This window comes from Lutzomyia longipalpis, chromosome 3 (genome assembly GCF_024334085.1).
Source record: "Lutzomyia longipalpis isolate SR_M1_2022 chromosome 3, ASM2433408v1".
Lineage (NCBI taxonomy): Eukaryota > Metazoa > Arthropoda > Insecta > Diptera > Psychodidae > Lutzomyia > Lutzomyia longipalpis.
In genome coordinates this window covers 21,086,769-21,102,747 of record NC_074709.1, presented here as the reverse complement: position 1 = coordinate 21,102,747, position 15,979 = coordinate 21,086,769, and the positions used below count along the sequence as shown (strand labels likewise).

The following is a 15,979-nucleotide window of genomic DNA, read 5'->3' as shown; positions in this document are numbered from 1 at the left end:
GGAGGAAAACAAAAAAAAAAAGATATTTTTCCTGGGCACTTTCTTCCTCACAATTTTCCGAGGCATTATGGCTACGGCAAATATACATCATCTGAAGTTCCACCCAAAAAAAAAATGAGTGGGGTAAGGTCTCGTCTCTGTGGCGGCAACTTTCCATTGCCTGATTCTTGGCATCAAAAAGCGTCTCGTTGGCGCCAAATTTCACAATATAGCTACATATGTATATAGCGATATTGCATAATATTCGAATAAGAGAAATGGTTTAAAATATATTTATTGTGATATCGTGTTTGTATTTTTTTTCACATGGAATTATGGGAGTTACGTAATACGATAGTTGGCTAAAAAATGGTTTGTACCTACTAGGGTAGTATAACCATCGTAAATCAATCATTTTATCGCTAAACCAATTTCCTTAAACCCTTTCTTTTTTTCGATTATCGTATTTATTTAATGACTCCAAAGAATAACTTCATCAATTTTCGATTTTAAATTATATTTTTGAGAAAGTTTTTATCTGTTAAAATTAATTAAAATCGAAGAAGGCATTTGTTTTAGATTTTGATTTTAACAAAATCATCAAAATCGGACAAATATTAAGAACCAGATTTACCCATTTTTTTTGCCCCTAGAAATGATGACCGATTTTATTGGAACTTTCAGGAATGATAGTTCTTGATCAAAGAAACATTTGAGGATAAACTGTACCTCCTTGGGATAGTGGGAGAAACCAGGAATTTTAGGTCAAGCAATTTCTGGGTGAGATACTTGATTTTTTTCAAGATTTCTCAGTAACTTAAAGGAAAATAAAATAAAATAATTCGGTTTAATGAAAACCAAGAAAATGTATTTTCTAAATTTTTATTGCTTTTTTGAAGGTGATTTTCACAAATTATCATCAAAATCGGTTTAGAAGATTAAAGAAAGAAGCAAAAAAGTGTGTCAATGTAGCTTCAAAAAAAAAGATGGCGTCATATTTAGAATAGCCAAACAAAATCTATTTTGTTTCTTTTCTCTTTCAGCCTATAATTATGATAATTGTGAACATTTTGATCTGTACAATAGATCTGAAAGTGAAAGATTGGTACAATCGGTACAATAGATTTAAAATCTCATAATACGACTTCAACTTTCAATTGGCCACGGTGTCCACATAAATCCTCCAAGTGTTAATGAACGCTAAGGAAGAACGCCAAAAAAGGCAAAGTAATACCGATTTGCAATACATAATTATCTTGGTCCTGAGCTTGTAGGATTAACATTTAAATTTTTTAGAAAGATTCTTAGGGAGGTTTTCATAAAATAGAAAAATTTTTGCCAGGATATTCCATAAATTAAAGAGAAATGTTCGTTTTGGTACTGATTTGGATTACACTGAAAGTCCACATTCCATTATTCGTTGATGGTGGACTTGCACTGTAATCATTATTTTTTTTACCTAATTTAATTTATTCATAAACATAATTATTTTCATAGAGCTTACCAGAAAAGTGAAGCAGGATACTTAAAACTCCATCCCACAACATCCTGGCCAGTGTCTTTGGTCTGGAATCCCTGGAATTCACTAAAATCACTGATTTCTCCACTCCATTATAATGTTTATGTTTCCATTTAAAATGTTTTTTGTTCAAAAAATTATTTTCTCTTTGGGTCAGGACGTTTAATGGACCTTAATGTATTCACGTATTATCCCAAGAAACTCATTCTGTCAAGAAAATGCATGAAAATCGCGTGAAAAAGGAGAAAAACCTAAAAATTTTCTCGCAATGAATCATACGAATTTTGGCGCGTTGTGTTTTCGGAATTCTTCTTCTTTTTCCATCATCCGCGAAAATAACTGTCATTTTCCGTATGATGCGTCATTTTGTCAGTTACTGATTGTTTTTGTGATTTTTAATTCTTATGCTGAAAATTTTTCAATTTCCTAAATATCTCTGAAAATTTGCATCAAAATTATTTCATTTTCTCTTATTAGAGAAGGAAAACTTACAGCTCACGGGTAAATAAATGTTGGAAACAATTTTTCTGTTCAAAAATTTAATTAACGGTATTTTGTGTCTTTCAGAAGCCATGGCACACTACATTTCGCCGGCAAATAATGGTAGTAAAATCAATAAGAAACTCCAGGATGAACGGGAGAAGGCCCGTGAATTGCTTGAGAAATCTCAGTCTCCCATGCGGGGAAATGTTGAGAGAATATCTCATCTTTTCCGGCCGAGTAGGAGTAATGAAACGCCGCAAGGGAGCACCAGCCGGCAATATAATTTGTCCATAAATATAAGTGACCTTGCTGAGGACAAAACCGAGGATTTGGGGATGTCTCAGAAATTCACTTTTGATCCATCTGAGATTACTGGAAGGTCTACAATGTTGTCAAAGCACGACGGGAAGGGGGTCTCGAAGAAAAAGTCTTCGGATCCTGTTGAGGAGAACTTTGATGACATCCTTGGGACGAGCCGTTTTCAGCAAGTCCGGGATCTCAGAACGAGCTATCGGGAGAGCTGTGGGAGAAACCTCGAGGGTACATTGTGTAAAAATAGAGAGCAAGATCTCGATGAAATCTTTGCCACAAGTCTCTGTCAAAATGTTCGAGATTTCAGCAAGACTTACCGGGAAAGTCATGGAAGTGGCTCAGGAAGGAACAGAATGGAATCTCTGAAGAATTCTGATCGAGAATCATTCCATTCGGATGATTTTGTGTCTTCAGACAATGTAAGTATCTCCCGGAAGGCTTCTCTTTGTAGTTTAATATTCATCTCTCTCCCCTCTATTGCTTGCAGATAAAAAGAAATATGCTGTCTGAGGATGAAAGGGATTGGGAGAAGGAGTTTTTCGCAGTACCCGGAAGGAAGAAGACAACGGAGATTCCCGTAGATTACGAAGGCTTCTCTGGGTTCTTTGTTCCTCACAACGCATCATACGCTTCTGACCAATTCTCTTTGGGAGCTTTGTGTCACAAACAGAGTGAAGCTGTGAATAATATGATACGAGCAGATAGCCCAACTCCTGCGGCAACGTGCATGCTGAGTAGCACCGTGAATTCAGTGACGTCTGCTTACTCTGAAGCCCCCTCAGCCGCGGGGAGGACCTACACAGCCGAACCGAAGGAAACAGACGTTGACTCCCTCATTGAAAATTTAAATCTTTCAGAGTCAACAAACAAAATTCTAGCAAATATGCTCAAAAAGGAACCCAAGAAGAACATCCGGAAGTCCCCACTTGATGACATCACAGCCCAGGAGGTAAATCTCAATTCAACTGAGGGCACAATCAACGAGAGCACCCTTCAAAGTGGAAAAGAGAATCGTCAAAGTGATAAAGAATACGAAGATTTTTGTCGCTTTAAAACAAAAAGTCCTCGAAGGGCGGGATCAAATTCCAAGTTGTCCCTTTCAACGGAATCCGCTCACGAAAAGAGCAAAAGACGCTCCTCAAGCTCAAGACTTGAACCTTTCGCTGAGCAAACAAGAGGAACACGAAAAAGATCCCGATCGAGTGTCTACATCCAGTCAGATCCAGCTCCTTCCGTGGTGGAGTGTCGTCGTGATAAATCCCCAGAAAATACTGAGAAAACACGAATGAACTCAGATTCAATCGATCCCACATCTGCCTCGGATCGAATGTTCATCTTCAACACTCCCATAGATTCGGGGAAGATGTCCCTGCCCAATTATGGGCTCATTAAGGGTGATTCCAAATCACCTGGAAGCACCGGATTGACAAGAACAACATCACAGCTGAGTACAGCAAGTGAGTTTAATCATCGAGAGGGATACCTACCGCTCAAAGCCACTCATGGAGAACTCTCCTGGGGAAGTGTGAGACTCAGAACGTCTATAACGAAGAACATCCAGATTAAGAATACGTCAGCTAAAAGGTAAGTTTGTTTGAATAATTCAGAGAAAAATATATTAATTCGTATCTTATACATAATACGTAGCTTAGACCAATTATTGTAATTTAGAAATATTTAGATTGGGCTAAAACTTGGTTTAAGAATGAAAGTTGTGGTGAAAAAAAAAAGAATGTTCCATTCGACCTAGAACGGTAAGAGATTGAGATTTCCGGTTTGAATAGAAATTTTGGTTAAAAATTCATTTTTCCCGTTTTTAATTAAAATTAATTTAATTAGATAATTAAAAAAATAATATGTCGGCGTTTACAAGATATTAAACTAAATTCAGAACTAAGTTCGAATTAAATATTTTTTTAAACCAGGTTCTAGTTTTTTTTAGACTGAACTTAAATTTTGAAGCTCAAAGCTCAAATTTTTATAAATTTAGGCTTAAGTCAGGTTTTTTTTACTGATTTTAATGACGTTAGGACCATCAATATAAGCTCCTGGTTGTCTTTGAAGATCGAAATGCGCAAAAAATATAAAAGTGCAATCAGTTTCGATTAAGCTTGACCTAATTTTTAAAGCTTAAAAAGTTTATTTTTGAAAAACTCCAACCAAACCTAAAAAAAGACTTGAGATTTAAAGAAACTTAAACTAGAATAGAAAACTGGAATCTAGTTTAAAGAAAACTAAGTCTAGAATTAAAAAAAAAACTTAAGCTTGGGACATGGAAAACTGACGCCTAGTTTAAGAAACTTAGGCCTGACCTCAAAAACAGCTTAAGCCCGACCCAAAAACTTTAGATTTATCTTTAAAAAAAATGCATTTAATTTTAAAAATATCGAAACCAGACATTAAAAAGATTTAATTCTAGCATACAGATATAATGCCTGGTTTAAGAACGCTTAAACCTAAAATTGAAACAAAAAATGAGCCTATGTTAAAAAAAAAGTTTAGGTCTGACATTAAAAAAATCTTAAGCTTGACTTGAAAAACTTACCCAAGCATAACTTAACATACTTAAACTTAGCTTAAGACACATAGACCTGTCCAATCCATAAAGAACTCAAGCCCCACCTAAAAAACTTGAGGTTTTCTTTTTTAAAAACCTAATCTTAGCTTAAAAGGCTTTAGTCTAGCTTAAAAGTTAAAAATCTAGTTTATAAAAACTTGAGTTTAGAATAAAAGAAATTTTGGACATAATTAAAAAGGAATTAAGGAACTTAGGCCTGCTTAACTTAAAAAATTAACTATGGCTTAAAAAACTAAAGTTGGACTTACAGTGTTAGTAGAGAATTTCGGCCATATTCATTTTAAAACTTTTTTTTTAATTCTAAGATCCGGATTTCATGTTCTATTTGACTGATCTTGCTCAAATTGTAGTCAAAGATTTTTCAAAGCTCTTCAGCTACTTCTTGAATCAGTCTTTGAGGTTCAAAATGTTAAAACCTGTTTCTCTAAAAAAAAATAGCATTTCTTGTTCTTTTTTGTTATTAAACATTTTTATTTATTTATTCAACATTTATCCATTTCTTTAAAAAAAACTCCACTTTCGAGGGCTACATTGTAAAAACGGCTAAGTCAGTTCGGATCCCATACAAAGTTAGCCTACTTAGCCGTCTTTACAATGTAGCCCTCGCTTTGTCTTCTAATACAGCTCATAAATTAAATTTCAACGCATAAATACACTTAAGAACTTTTTTTTTTTTTAACATTACGAATAATTATTTATTAGATTAACCTTGCGTGCCGTGATTGATGGCCCAGGATTCCAATTTGGAAGTGCTGAACTACCTCATATGACCATCACTCTTCAACCCCAGGAATGCCGTGGCATGTGGATTGTCTTCTGCCCAACAATCAAGGGTCCAGCTGTTGGGAAGTTAATCTTCAAGCCTCCCCTGGCTGATAGTACGAGCCGTGTGATTCCACTCTACGGCTACGGTGGTCATGCCACGGTAACTATCGAAGGACTCCAGCAGGGACCGGTGGGTTCGAAATTCCTTCCCATTGGGGACATCAAGAACCCCATGAGGACCTTTGAGAAAATTATCCGGGTGCACAACAAGGGGTCCCTTACGGCCTTTGCTAGTGTGAACGTCGAGAATACCCGTACGGATCAACGCTACTTCACCACGTCTGTTAGTGTTAACCCATCGCGCTTGATTGTCCCACCATCGTGCTCGACGAATATTAAAATTCAATTTAGCCCTCAGCGTGAGGAGCTGAAGAAGTTACTTAAGATGCAGAGGGGAACTGATGTGATTGTTATTGCTAATTTAGTCGTGATAACAGGGGATGAACCAACAAGGCATCGAATGAAGAAATTAATGAAGACAATGCCAAATCATGCTCTGATGTCATCCACCGTTCTATCGGGGTTGTGGAATTCCTTCCCAAAGGAGCAGGACTTGGAGAATCTGGAGGAATTAAGGGAGAATTCAATGGCTATTACAGATCTAGCTCAGGGCTTTAGGAGCATTGAGATTGCGCTGACAATTAACAATGAAAGAGCCGATGAGACGGTACTGGAGGCATCGGGATGGATGGCAGACTTTGAGGAGACTGTCCTTTTCCGTACGATCACATCGGGTGAGGAGCCAGATGAGCATGAAGTTACGCACGATGAGGTGGAAGTTGTGAGTGTGCAGCCGCAGGAAATTGTTTGGAAGTCTCATGATGCAGCATGCAAGAGGCTCACGGTCAAGTCATTGAGTGGGAGACCGCAAATGGTTGAAATTGATACAAATTACCCACATTTGGTGGAAATTCTTCCGTCCAGAAGGGAAATTTTACCACGAGACACCCTCACGGTGCTTCTGAGATTCCTCCCTGAGGGTCAAATGCCCAAGAAATCCTTCATTATTCGTGTACAAGTTGCACATCAGAATATTATGATTCCCGTTAAAATTGTATAAAATTACCCGCATATAAGACTTTTTTTTTCATTTAGATGAACATTTAAATTTTATTGGCTTTTAATTACCACAAAATTATACATTTTTTCCACCATCGTAAACACTTTCTATCAAAAAATCGCTATCAAGTAACTTTAACCTGTTTTATTTTTTTTAGCATCCTATGAAACTTTTATAATTCTTTATGTTTGTAAATTATTTTTCTTCTATAAAAACATTTCCAAAATATCTAATTTTCTGCATTATTATTATTTCTTTATTCAATGTTATTATTTCTGCAAATTACAGTCTACTTTGTATATAGCGAATTGCTACGAACAGGACGCTTAAGAACTCACAAAAGTAATTTTTTTTCAAGTAAATACTGTGAACTTCTATTGTAAACTTAAAAGACTTTTTTTTATGTTTTTTCTCCCTTGGAATTCATTTTTGAAAAAAAAAAGTTTTTGTGCACAAAACGGATAATTTTTTTATGTTTGTGTGCTTTTATATTTATCACTAAAGGCTAAGAGGTATTTTTTTTATGGAATTTCTATTTTAAAGTTGGATGTGGCATAGATTATTGTGCTGCTGTGCAAAATTCACAATGATGTGGCGTTTTATTGGTAAGGCGGTTCTTCCCATCTAGTATGTACTTCGGGTGTTAAGTTGGTGATATTGACGTGAATTGCTTGAGTTTTCTCATATTTCGGAGGAATAAAACACAACCGATAGCTAACTTCGTCACCAGGCAATGGCACGTACTCTCCTTCGATGCTACGAAAAAAGATTTAAATTATAAAATAAGTTCTTATTCACCCCTTTTTCTCAAATTTCATTTTACTTAACAACAATTTGCTAAATTATAACGATAAAGTCTTAGAATTTGCTTATTTTTGGCTTCCTATTTCGATCTCATTGATCAGCTAACAGAGGCGTAACCAGGGAAGGTATTTAGGTGCCTAAACACTCTAAAATTTAAGTCAATTTAGGTTTTTTATTACGGAATTCAAAATTTAATTTACAGACGAAAAAATAAAAGAAGAATTTTAATAGGATTTTTGAACCAGGAAAAATACGTCAAACGTTAGAATGACCAAATTCAACCCTTTCGCGTTCTTCGTGTCATAAGTAGATCCTTACATGAAACATTAATTTTATACGAATTTAATTGTTTTTTTTTTTTAAGTCAGATAATGCATTAAATTATCACAAAAGAGAACAAAGGAGACGTTTTACCTGCAAAATGTTTTCTGAAAGCATCAATAGAAGAAATATCCTGATAAAAAAGATCCGAAGTTTGATGTGAACGCGAAAGGGTTAATGAGATAACGTTAAACGTCAAAAAATGATGTTAAATGTCATAAAAGAAATAAACAATAGGAAACAAAAAGTCAATTGTTTAACCCTTTAAGGTTTTTTGGGTCATACGCTGACCCAAACGTGAAACATTTTATTTTTTCAATTATTTATGAATGTAATTGTTTTTCCATGTTACAAACGCATCAAATTCACGCATAAGGGATCAAAGAAGACGTTCTGAGTGAGAAAAGTCCTCTAAAAAAATTCATAGAATAAAAATCTCGATAAAAGAGCGCATGTTTCAATGTTTTTATGTTTCACGTTGGACGTTAAAGGGTTAAGCAGTACTGCACGTAAGAAAAGGAATGTCAAACGGTATAAAAGAAATGTCCAGCGTTAGAGCAGAATACTTTTCCAAAAAAAAAATGACATGAAATGTCAAACGTATTATTAAACGTCAAACGTTAAAAATGTCAAAATACTTCAAAATTCCTCAATGTTTAGAAATACGAAACTTTAGACGAGAAACGTCAACAAACTTTGAGTGATAGAAACGTAATACGTTAGAAATTATGTTAAAAACAAATGTCAAACGTTTCAAAACAAATGTCAGCAAAGGCAAAGGCTATTAATTTGAATACGAACCTTTATAAAACTCGATTTTTGATTTTTAAATCGTCCTTTTTAAATACATTTTAAATATAATGTGTAATTCTTTAATTTATAATTTATTTAAATCTATCTTTGCGTCGTTCAAATTTATTTCTTTTATATTCCTTAACGACCCTCTGAAATGATTGCCTGGGTACGCCCCTGGAGACTAGCTACAACTTTAGTGTTCAAAATTGCTTCTCACTGAATTATTTTAAAATTCTGCATCTAAAATTCATATTTGCCCTCAAATAGCTGCACTGGTTTACTATTAAAATTATAAATAGCTTTAAAAACTTTTTTTTAATAAATTAATGCATTTAATATTTAAAAATAAGAATAAAGTGGGTCTAACGGATAATCCTTTCATGAATTCAACCTACAAAAAAATCAATGAAGGGGCTTTTTGTCCTTGTATACGCCTATATCTTGGGAAATATGATAACTACACATAGAGGTCATTATGCTCTGATTAGCATAAGACCAAGGTTGTAGTAATTACATTGAATTTATCCGGAGGTACGATAAAAGACCGTAATCTTTAATTCATACAGCCACACGTGATCTCATTACCTTTTCTTACTTAAAATTTTAATTTTCTTCTAATTTTGAGAACTTAAAATTATTGATTAATACTCAATAAAGCCCCCAAGAAGTTTCCTAATGGGAAAGATACTTAAGAATTAAACTTACTCTGAGATGTGGACAAAAATATCTTCGCCTCCGGATTGAGGGGTTACAAAGCCATGACCCTTACTGCGGCAAAACGACTTGATGGTGCCTCTCTCAACGGGATTCTCAAGAGCACGAGCAGACCTACAAGAAGGAACATCGCAGTATTTCAATACAGATTTAGCCAACAAAGGTATCGCGGAATAAGATGAGCTGCGCAATCCCTTACGTCGATGCCGTGCGTGTCCGCTTTGTCCGAAAACCGGCATCCGGGAGCTGCAGGCTCTGCGATCCTTTCGTAGGTGGTTTACTCAGGTCTTGTCCCTCCATTGTCTTCAGAACAGGAACTTCTTGAATTGAATAAATTGAGGATATTCCAGAAATTACTATTTTTTAGTGAGACGCAGATTTTTTTCACACACAAAAAAAACTTGGCGATTGAACGTGCAGGGCTGCCCAACCAAACGCTACTCAAAATGTCAAAAAATGTAAACAAAAAGCGCCATAACCTCAAAAATTTTACACTATGCGACAAAAATTAGAGAAATCGTCACCAAAATATGCCGATTTCGCATAAAAACTCAAAAATTCAGGATAATTTTATGAATTTAATTTGCAAATAAATTAAAATTTATCAAGTCAGCAATTCCGCCACCTGTTCAGGGGATCTGCTGAACAATGATCCGGGATTATCGTACCCATTCTCAGGGTCATGAACTTTCTCATACAACTGCCGGTAGATTGCTATGATGACGTTGAAAGATCTCTTTCTGACCACAGCACGATGATTGGAGCTCTGCAGAAGATTCATCTGCTGCAGTAGAAGAATATCTGGCATTTCGAGGAATGTATCGAGCTTTGCATTGAACATCTTCAAGCTGCCCACTTCGAATTTGCTTGCATGACTCTGCAGGAGGGTGTAGATGGGTCCGAGATTGAGATTAGCCACAAGGCTGGAAGCCTGCTCAGACGTGAGCGTATCTATTTGGGCATCTGACTGTGCTTGGAGGCGTTCAATGCGCTCCTCCATGTACTCATACACCGCCAGTGTGCTTTGCATCTGATACAGGCAGTTCAGGAGATACACAGCCATGTCCACTGTGGGCAGATGGGAGGCAGATTCCGTGATTGTCCTGAGGAGGGGATCAATAACGCACGATACGATCTTCTTGATATCCGACTGTCGTCCCTCAACCATGCTGGCCACAGAAAGGATTTCCTTCATGATTCCCAAGAGGATGGAGACACTCTTAGGCGGTGCTAGATCACTCTGTGGTGGTTCAATTGTTGTCCCCATTGGCCCCACGAGGAGGTTCTTCACTTGCTGCTGCAGACTCCCCAGGTACGTTTGCTCGCTATTCTGCTGCATACTTGCCAAGCACTGCTCGAGGTTTCCTCCATGAACAACCCCATTGATTACTCCCTGATAGAAACGGATGAGATTGGCCACAGCGTACAGGACGATGGTTTGCTTCTCCCCACTTAGAATCATCTGCACACGTACCTCCAGCGGATGACACACTCCATCGGCAATATTGGCCAGAGCCACCTGAATCTGATCCGTCAAATCAGCCTGATCGCACAATTTCACGAGATTCAGGAGATTCTCCCTCTCACTGGGAATTGCCTGATGCAACCACGCGAACATATCTCCAACGTATCTCTTTGGGTCCTGGGCATGCATCTCAATGGGCTTGGGGTTGCCTCCAGGACCACCCACAGTGAGGGCATCAATGAAGTTCCGGACAAGGATTGCCCTTCTGGCCGTTGCGTACTCATCAATGACGTACTTAAATAGTACCGGACGATCCTGGAGGCGATTCATAGCCTGCATGACAAGTGGCCCAATTTCATTCGCATCAATATTTCTGCAGTGATTCTGTGTCCATCGATACAGGCGCTCCAGGGCGGATTCTTTCATCAAATTCATCTCTTCCATAATGTCCAGGGCAGCTGTATGATGGCCACACTGCATCAGCACCCGACAATCCCCATGGATTGCCTGCAAACGATCCAACACTGTGAAAAATTCCCCCGTTATCGGGACATCCCGGGCACTCCCACAGAGGATTTGCTGCTCAGCCGGAGAGAGCTGGAAGCGAGCGAGGAAAGCTCCAGCCACCTTCTGACGGAACTGGAGTTTATTGCTCTCCTCCTGAAGGCTATTTGTCTGCTGAATTAGATCCTGTGTCTGACTCTGTGTCGCCTTTAGACGAGCCCGCATTTTATCCACATTCCCATTCATCTGCTCAATACCCTCGCAAATCTCATCCAGGGATTGCTTCACAGAGCGAAAAGATGCGAGAAAATCTTCATTGATCTTCAGGCTACGCTTCTCAATCTCACTTCGGAGCTGTCGACGCGTCTGCACGGTGTTCTCCACGAAGAAATTGTCCAGATCTTTGAGAGAATCCAGCATTTCCTGAAAAGCGAAATTAAATCATTAACAGATTTACGAGGATTGTTTTCATAGCTCTACCTTGTCTGTGTCAATCCTCATCTCGAGGATAGAGTTCAATTTCGTTGAAAGATTATCCATTGTCCAGGAAAAACTCAGAGAAATCCTAGAAAATGCAAAACAAATGGGAAAACTTCCACGGAGGCAATTTTTTGAGGTTAGGTTCTTGACACTGCGAAATGACAGCTTCGTAGGAAAAAAAAATTTAGTGCAGAAAAGATGAAGACGAGTTTAGTAATTTTCGTGTTTTTTCACACCCTCCTGAGCTACTGCAATCTCAGCCAGGCAGCTGATGGTGCCCTGGAGGAGATTGAGGATCAGGGAAGGTACACAATTGAGGGTAGAGTGTACCCTCCGGAACTCTTTCCTGGCACTGACAATCCATGGCAGAGAGACACGCAGATTTCAATAAATGGGGGTGATTTCCTGGGCTTCCTCCGGGAAGATGGATCCTTCATCATCAGCGGCGTTCCTTCTGGCAGCTACGTCCTCGAAATTGTCAATCCCGACTATATCTATGAGTCTGTGCGTGAACAATCCGCCGTTCTTTCGGGAATGTTCTTTTTTTTACGGATTTCTTTATTCTTTCCAGGTGCGCGTGGAAATTAATCCAAAGGGGAAATTCCGCGCTAGGAAGGTTAACTTTGTTCAACCAGCGCAAATCATTCAGGTGCCTTATCCGCTGAAACTGAAGGCGCTCACCCGATTCAAGTATTTCCAGATGCGTGAGCAATGGAAGATTACTGACTTCCTCTTCAATCCAATGGTTCTCATGATGGTCCTGCCACTTCTGCTCATGTTGGTCCTGCCCAAGATGATGTCAGACCCCGAAGCAAAGAAGGAAATGGAAAATCTCAACAATCTCTCAAAGGTTTGCCTGAAACAGCTTTGAAAATTATCCTTTTCAGCTGGGAATTTGTGACCAATCTCTTCGTTTTCAGATGACCAATGAGATGCCAGAGATCAGTGAGGTCATCACGTCATTCTTCACAGGTGGACAACCAAAGCAGGATAAGCAGAAAGCCACCAAGTCACAATCAAAGAAGCGAAAGGAGTAAAATGTGAAGAGCATTTATCCATTAGATTTTGTGGGATTTCATTGCAGGACATGGGGCTCTCCCTTGTCCTGGAGTTGCGTGATTATTGTTTGTAGGTAAATTTCTAAATCATAGCAAAGTGTTTTGAGGAATAAAAGAAAGAAAAAACTAAATTTAATTTTTATTCTTTTGCCGAATTAAAATTGAAGGGCAATTTAGGACGTCCTAATAAGAAAAATATCAGTGAACGCAGTAAGATCATGGAAGAAAAAAAATAGTAATGAATACTCTCAGTACGCTGTTTTCTTAGATTTTCAGGCTTTTCCATCAGGCAGAACAATCCAGGAAAAGTCCTGATGTCGTGAAGAAAAATCCAAGCAAGGAGATGCCATAACCTCAAATTAACCTCGAATCAAGTTTATTGGTTTGATGGTCCAAACCTTTCTATTCATATCTTGCGATGCAAAACAGATTTTAAAATCAATAAAACATTAGATTTATTTGCAAAGACACGGAGAGGACACAACAAAAAGAGCAACAGCAGTGCAAGTCACTACCTGGACATGAAACAGGGACTAGAATGATTGACATTTGAGGAATTCACTTTGATGAGTGCGCACCGCCAGTGTTGCAGGAGATAGTTGGGATGTTCTGACCTTGTTTCGTGAACCCTTTGTAGTCGGGAGCTGTGGGCTTCAATGGCGACGGCAGGAGGACCTCATTGGGTGAATCTCCAGCATCAATTATGCTCCTCTGCATGGATTCAGCCTCTCTGGCATCGGGGAGTTTGAGGTCCTTTGGCGGAGGAGGCTCTTCTGCCTCCCGCGCCAGGAGTGGATCAAACTCCTCAAGATCCGATCGGGAGACCGGCAAGGATGCTCGAACTTCCCCCGCTGGATCCTCTGCCACACTATTTTCAGCACTATTGTCTGAGAAATCAAAATCATAGTTTATATTTGTCAGGCCATGACGGAAGTCAATTGGAATGAAGTCCTCCGGAGTAGCCAGACCATCCAAGCTGTTCACATCGAAGGAACTGTAGCCAAAGATGGGAGACGCTGAGAGGAGATCCGTTGAATTGCTGGCACTTATTGTTCCCAACATTCCATCCTCCTTAGCTGTCGTCTCCAGGGTGTCTGTGAGGTTTCTCGCGAGAGTCTCCAGCTCTGGCTGTTCCACCTTATCCAGCATCTCATCGACACTCGTCAAGGGCATCCCGGAGACGGATTCGACCTTCAATTTGGGCGCCTTTGTGTCATCCAACTTCAAGGCTGACATGAGATTTGCCTGAAAGTGCCCACCCGAAGCATGATCCACAGGATTTGGGATGTTTTTGCGATTCTGCGCGAGATTCTGTCGCGTATGAATGGGTTTGAGCACCAATGGAGTCCTACTGATCACCTCAGACACCTTCCGGGAAATCTCAGCCTGGAGGAAACGTTAAAAAATTACAAAATGAAAGAAATGTGAAAGAAATTCTCGAAAGAATTAACCTTAAATTCATCCATGTCCCGATTCATGGCCTCAATGCCATCCTGAAGGTCTGCATTCCTCTTCCGGAGGTCCGCCATGATCTTCATATTGTCCGAGATGAGATTGAGACTCTCACACGCAAGCAGGGCACTCTCCCACGCTGAATTGCACATCTTCTCGCCGGACATGAGCTCCTGGAATTCCTCTTCGGGCATTGACAGTGACTCCGCCGTGAGATTCTCAATGAATGAGATGGCACAGCAGAGATTTGTGAAGTAGTACCCACCCTCGCCGCTCATGAGGCGACTTGCATTGCTGAAGCGTGTGATGTAGTTTATGTTGCTGTGCAGACGTGCTGGATTTGCCTTTAGCACCACAAAGATAAGCGCTGGGAGGAATTCATCCGCACTGGCGGGTCCTCCGGTGCCGGTGTGCTTGAGGAGATTGAAGATGTTCCGGCAGCACCGTACAATGCATTCCAGCTTCTCCTGCGGCGACTGGAAGGAGTCCATTGCTACGAGTTCTGTGATGGCATTGTAGACCAAATCCCGCACTTCGGCATTCACCTCATCAATGCCACAGAGGAGGTGCTTTGTGTTGATCCAGCTCAGTTGCCGGATGCGTGACTGAATGGCGGAATCTTTCTCTTCGTCATTCGTAAAGGGAGGCGAGAAGAGGATTCTGCCAAACAAGAAATATCATCAAGATAAGAAGCTTCCTGTCAAGCATGAAGAGATGATTCATCGTGTGGAGGTACTTACTTGTGATTCCTCGTCATGACGCACTTCTCGAAGAAATCGAGAATCTCTTCCCTTTGTTCGGGTGTTGTTGTCTCAAAGGCAGATCCTTCGGCAAGCATGTAGTCTGACATCTTGATGTAGCTGTTCTGGACACTATCGCTGATCTTGTCCACATTGTAGCTCGTGTACTTCTTGTGGATCAACTGATCGAACATTTGAATCAAGTATTTGAGTTCCTTCTTTGTCTCGTCGGCCAATTTGAGTTGCTTCAGTGCTTCCGCATATTCCAGCTCTGCTTTGTCCAGAACCTTCACGTACTGCCTCTGCTTTTCCGCTGTGTCCTTGCTATTTGGGGACTTCTTGAACACCTCCAGGATATTTCGTTTCTTCAGCTTGTCATGCACATGGGATGTATGCGCAGCTGGCTGACGCGACAAATGGGCATGCCTGGATGAGTCTCCATCCCTCCGGACAGCCGGAAAAGTGTGACGAACTGAAAGGAAAAGTTTCTTGCAATCATTCCGGGTGTGTCAGGAACATTTCTCTCTTTCTCTCACCTTTGCTGGGTCCTTTGGCATTCCTGTCGCGGTAGCATTTTGAACACAATCCATCCCATTGGGCATTTCCTGTGCAGAGAAGGAAGGAAAAAAACCAACGATTAGTCACCCGGATGTCCTCGTCATTGAGAAATTTCTCTCACCATAGAATCCACATCCATTCCTGCACTCCAGGTCACTCTTCTCAATCCGCAGCGTTGGTGTCTTCATTAGATACATCTTCACACGGATGTCCTTTTACTTTTTTTTCAACAAAATTTCAACGCATCACAAGAAAAATTACAAAAAAAATCGCATCAAGGAAAATCTTGCAACGTCAGTTGCGTCAGCTGTTCTCCCAACGTGCGAAATGTC

General features: G+C 39.6%; 5 protein-coding genes across 6 annotated transcripts; 2 read left to right on the top strand and 3 right to left on the bottom strand.

Moving 5' to 3' along the window:
* Nucleotides 1-1,847: 1,847 nt before the first annotated feature.
* Nucleotides 1,848-6,989, top strand: LOC129792574 (uncharacterized). Of its 2 annotated transcripts, none has more exons than XM_055831770.1 (4): nt 1,848-1,999; nt 2,069-2,712; nt 2,781-3,877; nt 5,574-6,989. In XM_055831770.1, exons 2-4 carry the CDS (start codon nt 2,071-2,073, stop codon nt 6,754-6,756), a joined length of 2,922 nt encoding a protein of 973 aa, XP_055687745.1. In that variant the 5' UTR covers nt 1,848-1,999; nt 2,069-2,070; the 3' UTR covers nt 6,757-6,989. The 2 variants fall into 2 exon arrangements, with proteins under 2 accessions (XP_055687745.1, XP_055687744.1); XM_055831769.1 differs by having other exon boundaries at nt 1,854-1,999; nt 2,066-2,712.
* LOC129792701 (cold shock domain-containing protein CG9705) lies at nt 6,776-9,854 on the bottom strand. Its single transcript, XM_055832022.1, has 3 exons — nt 9,590-9,854; nt 9,382-9,504; nt 6,776-7,512 (listed from the first exon to the last, which is right to left on the bottom strand). The coding sequence occupies exons 1-3, from the start codon at nt 9,688-9,690 to the stop codon at nt 7,356-7,358; spliced, it is 381 nt and encodes a 126-aa protein (XP_055687997.1). The 5' UTR covers nt 9,691-9,854; the 3' UTR covers nt 6,776-7,355.
* Nucleotides 9,855-9,948: 94 nt separating this feature from the next.
* Nucleotides 9,949-12,124, bottom strand: LOC129792611 (conserved oligomeric Golgi complex subunit 6). The gene is made up of 2 exons (XM_055831838.1): nt 11,840-12,124; nt 9,949-11,782 (listed from the first exon to the last, which is right to left on the bottom strand). Exons 1-2 carry the CDS (start codon nt 11,897-11,899, stop codon nt 9,995-9,997), a joined length of 1,848 nt encoding a protein of 615 aa, XP_055687813.1. The 5' UTR covers nt 11,900-12,124; the 3' UTR covers nt 9,949-9,994.
* Nucleotides 11,987-13,028, top strand: LOC129792683 (ER membrane protein complex subunit 7 homolog). The gene is made up of 3 exons (XM_055831996.1): nt 11,987-12,343; nt 12,411-12,689; nt 12,760-13,028. Exons 1-3 carry the CDS (start codon nt 12,038-12,040, stop codon nt 12,874-12,876), a joined length of 702 nt encoding a protein of 233 aa, XP_055687971.1. The 5' UTR covers nt 11,987-12,037; the 3' UTR covers nt 12,877-13,028.
* Nucleotides 13,029-13,327: 299 nt separating this feature from the next.
* Nucleotides 13,328-15,973, bottom strand: LOC129792587 (rab5 GDP/GTP exchange factor). Its single transcript, XM_055831798.1, has 5 exons — nt 15,769-15,973; nt 15,626-15,694; nt 15,090-15,561; nt 14,349-15,009; nt 13,328-14,283 (listed from the first exon to the last, which is right to left on the bottom strand). The coding sequence occupies exons 1-5, from the start codon at nt 15,842-15,844 to the stop codon at nt 13,456-13,458; spliced, it is 2,106 nt and encodes a 701-aa protein (XP_055687773.1). The 5' UTR covers nt 15,845-15,973; the 3' UTR covers nt 13,328-13,455.
* Nucleotides 15,974-15,979: the final 6 nt, after the last annotated feature.

Coding starts and splice junctions, on each gene's coding strand:
- LOC129792587 (XM_055831798.1), bottom strand. CDS start 15,844: ATGTATCTAATGAAGACACCAACGCTGCGGATTGAGAAGAGTGACCTG. Junction 15,010..15,089: donor GTCATGACGAGGAATCACAA/GTAAGTACCTCC, acceptor CTTGTTTGGCAG/AATCCTCTTCTCGCCTCCCT. Junction 14,284..14,348: donor GGGACATGGATGAATTTAAG/GTTAATTCTTTC, acceptor CGTTTCCTCCAG/GCTGAGATTTCCCGGAAGGT.
- LOC129792574 (XM_055831770.1), top strand. CDS start 2,071: ATGGCACACTACATTTCGCCGGCAAATAATGGTAGTAAAATCAATAAG. Junction 2,713..2,780: donor ATTTTGTGTCTTCAGACAAT/GTAAGTATCTCC, acceptor TATTGCTTGCAG/ATAAAAAGAAATATGCTGTC. Junction 3,878..5,573: donor AAGAATACGTCAGCTAAAAG/GTAAGTTTGTTT, acceptor ATTATTTATTAG/ATTAACCTTGCGTGCCGTGA.
- LOC129792683 (XM_055831996.1), top strand. CDS start 12,038: ATGAAGACGAGTTTAGTAATTTTCGTGTTTTTTCACACCCTCCTGAGC. Junction 12,344..12,410: donor CCGACTATATCTATGAGTCT/GTGCGTGAACAA, acceptor TATTCTTTCCAG/GTGCGCGTGGAAATTAATCC. Junction 12,690..12,759: donor ATCTCAACAATCTCTCAAAG/GTTTGCCTGAAA, acceptor CTTCGTTTTCAG/ATGACCAATGAGATGCCAGA.
- LOC129792611 (XM_055831838.1), bottom strand. CDS start 11,899: ATGGATAATCTTTCAACGAAATTGAACTCTATCCTCGAGATGAGGATT. Junction 11,783..11,839: donor TGAGGATTGACACAGACAAG/GTAGAGCTATGA, acceptor TTCGCTTTTCAG/GAAATGCTGGATTCTCTCAA.
- LOC129792701 (XM_055832022.1), bottom strand. CDS start 9,690: ATGGAGGGACAAGACCTGAGTAAACCACCTACGAAAGGATCGCAGAGC. Junction 9,505..9,589: donor CGGACACGCACGGCATCGAC/GTAAGGGATTGC, acceptor TCCTTCTTGTAG/GTCTGCTCGTGCTCTTGAGA. Junction 7,513..9,381: donor ATTTTTGTCCACATCTCAGA/GTAAGTTTAATT, acceptor CTTTTTTCGTAG/CATCGAAGGAGAGTACGTGC.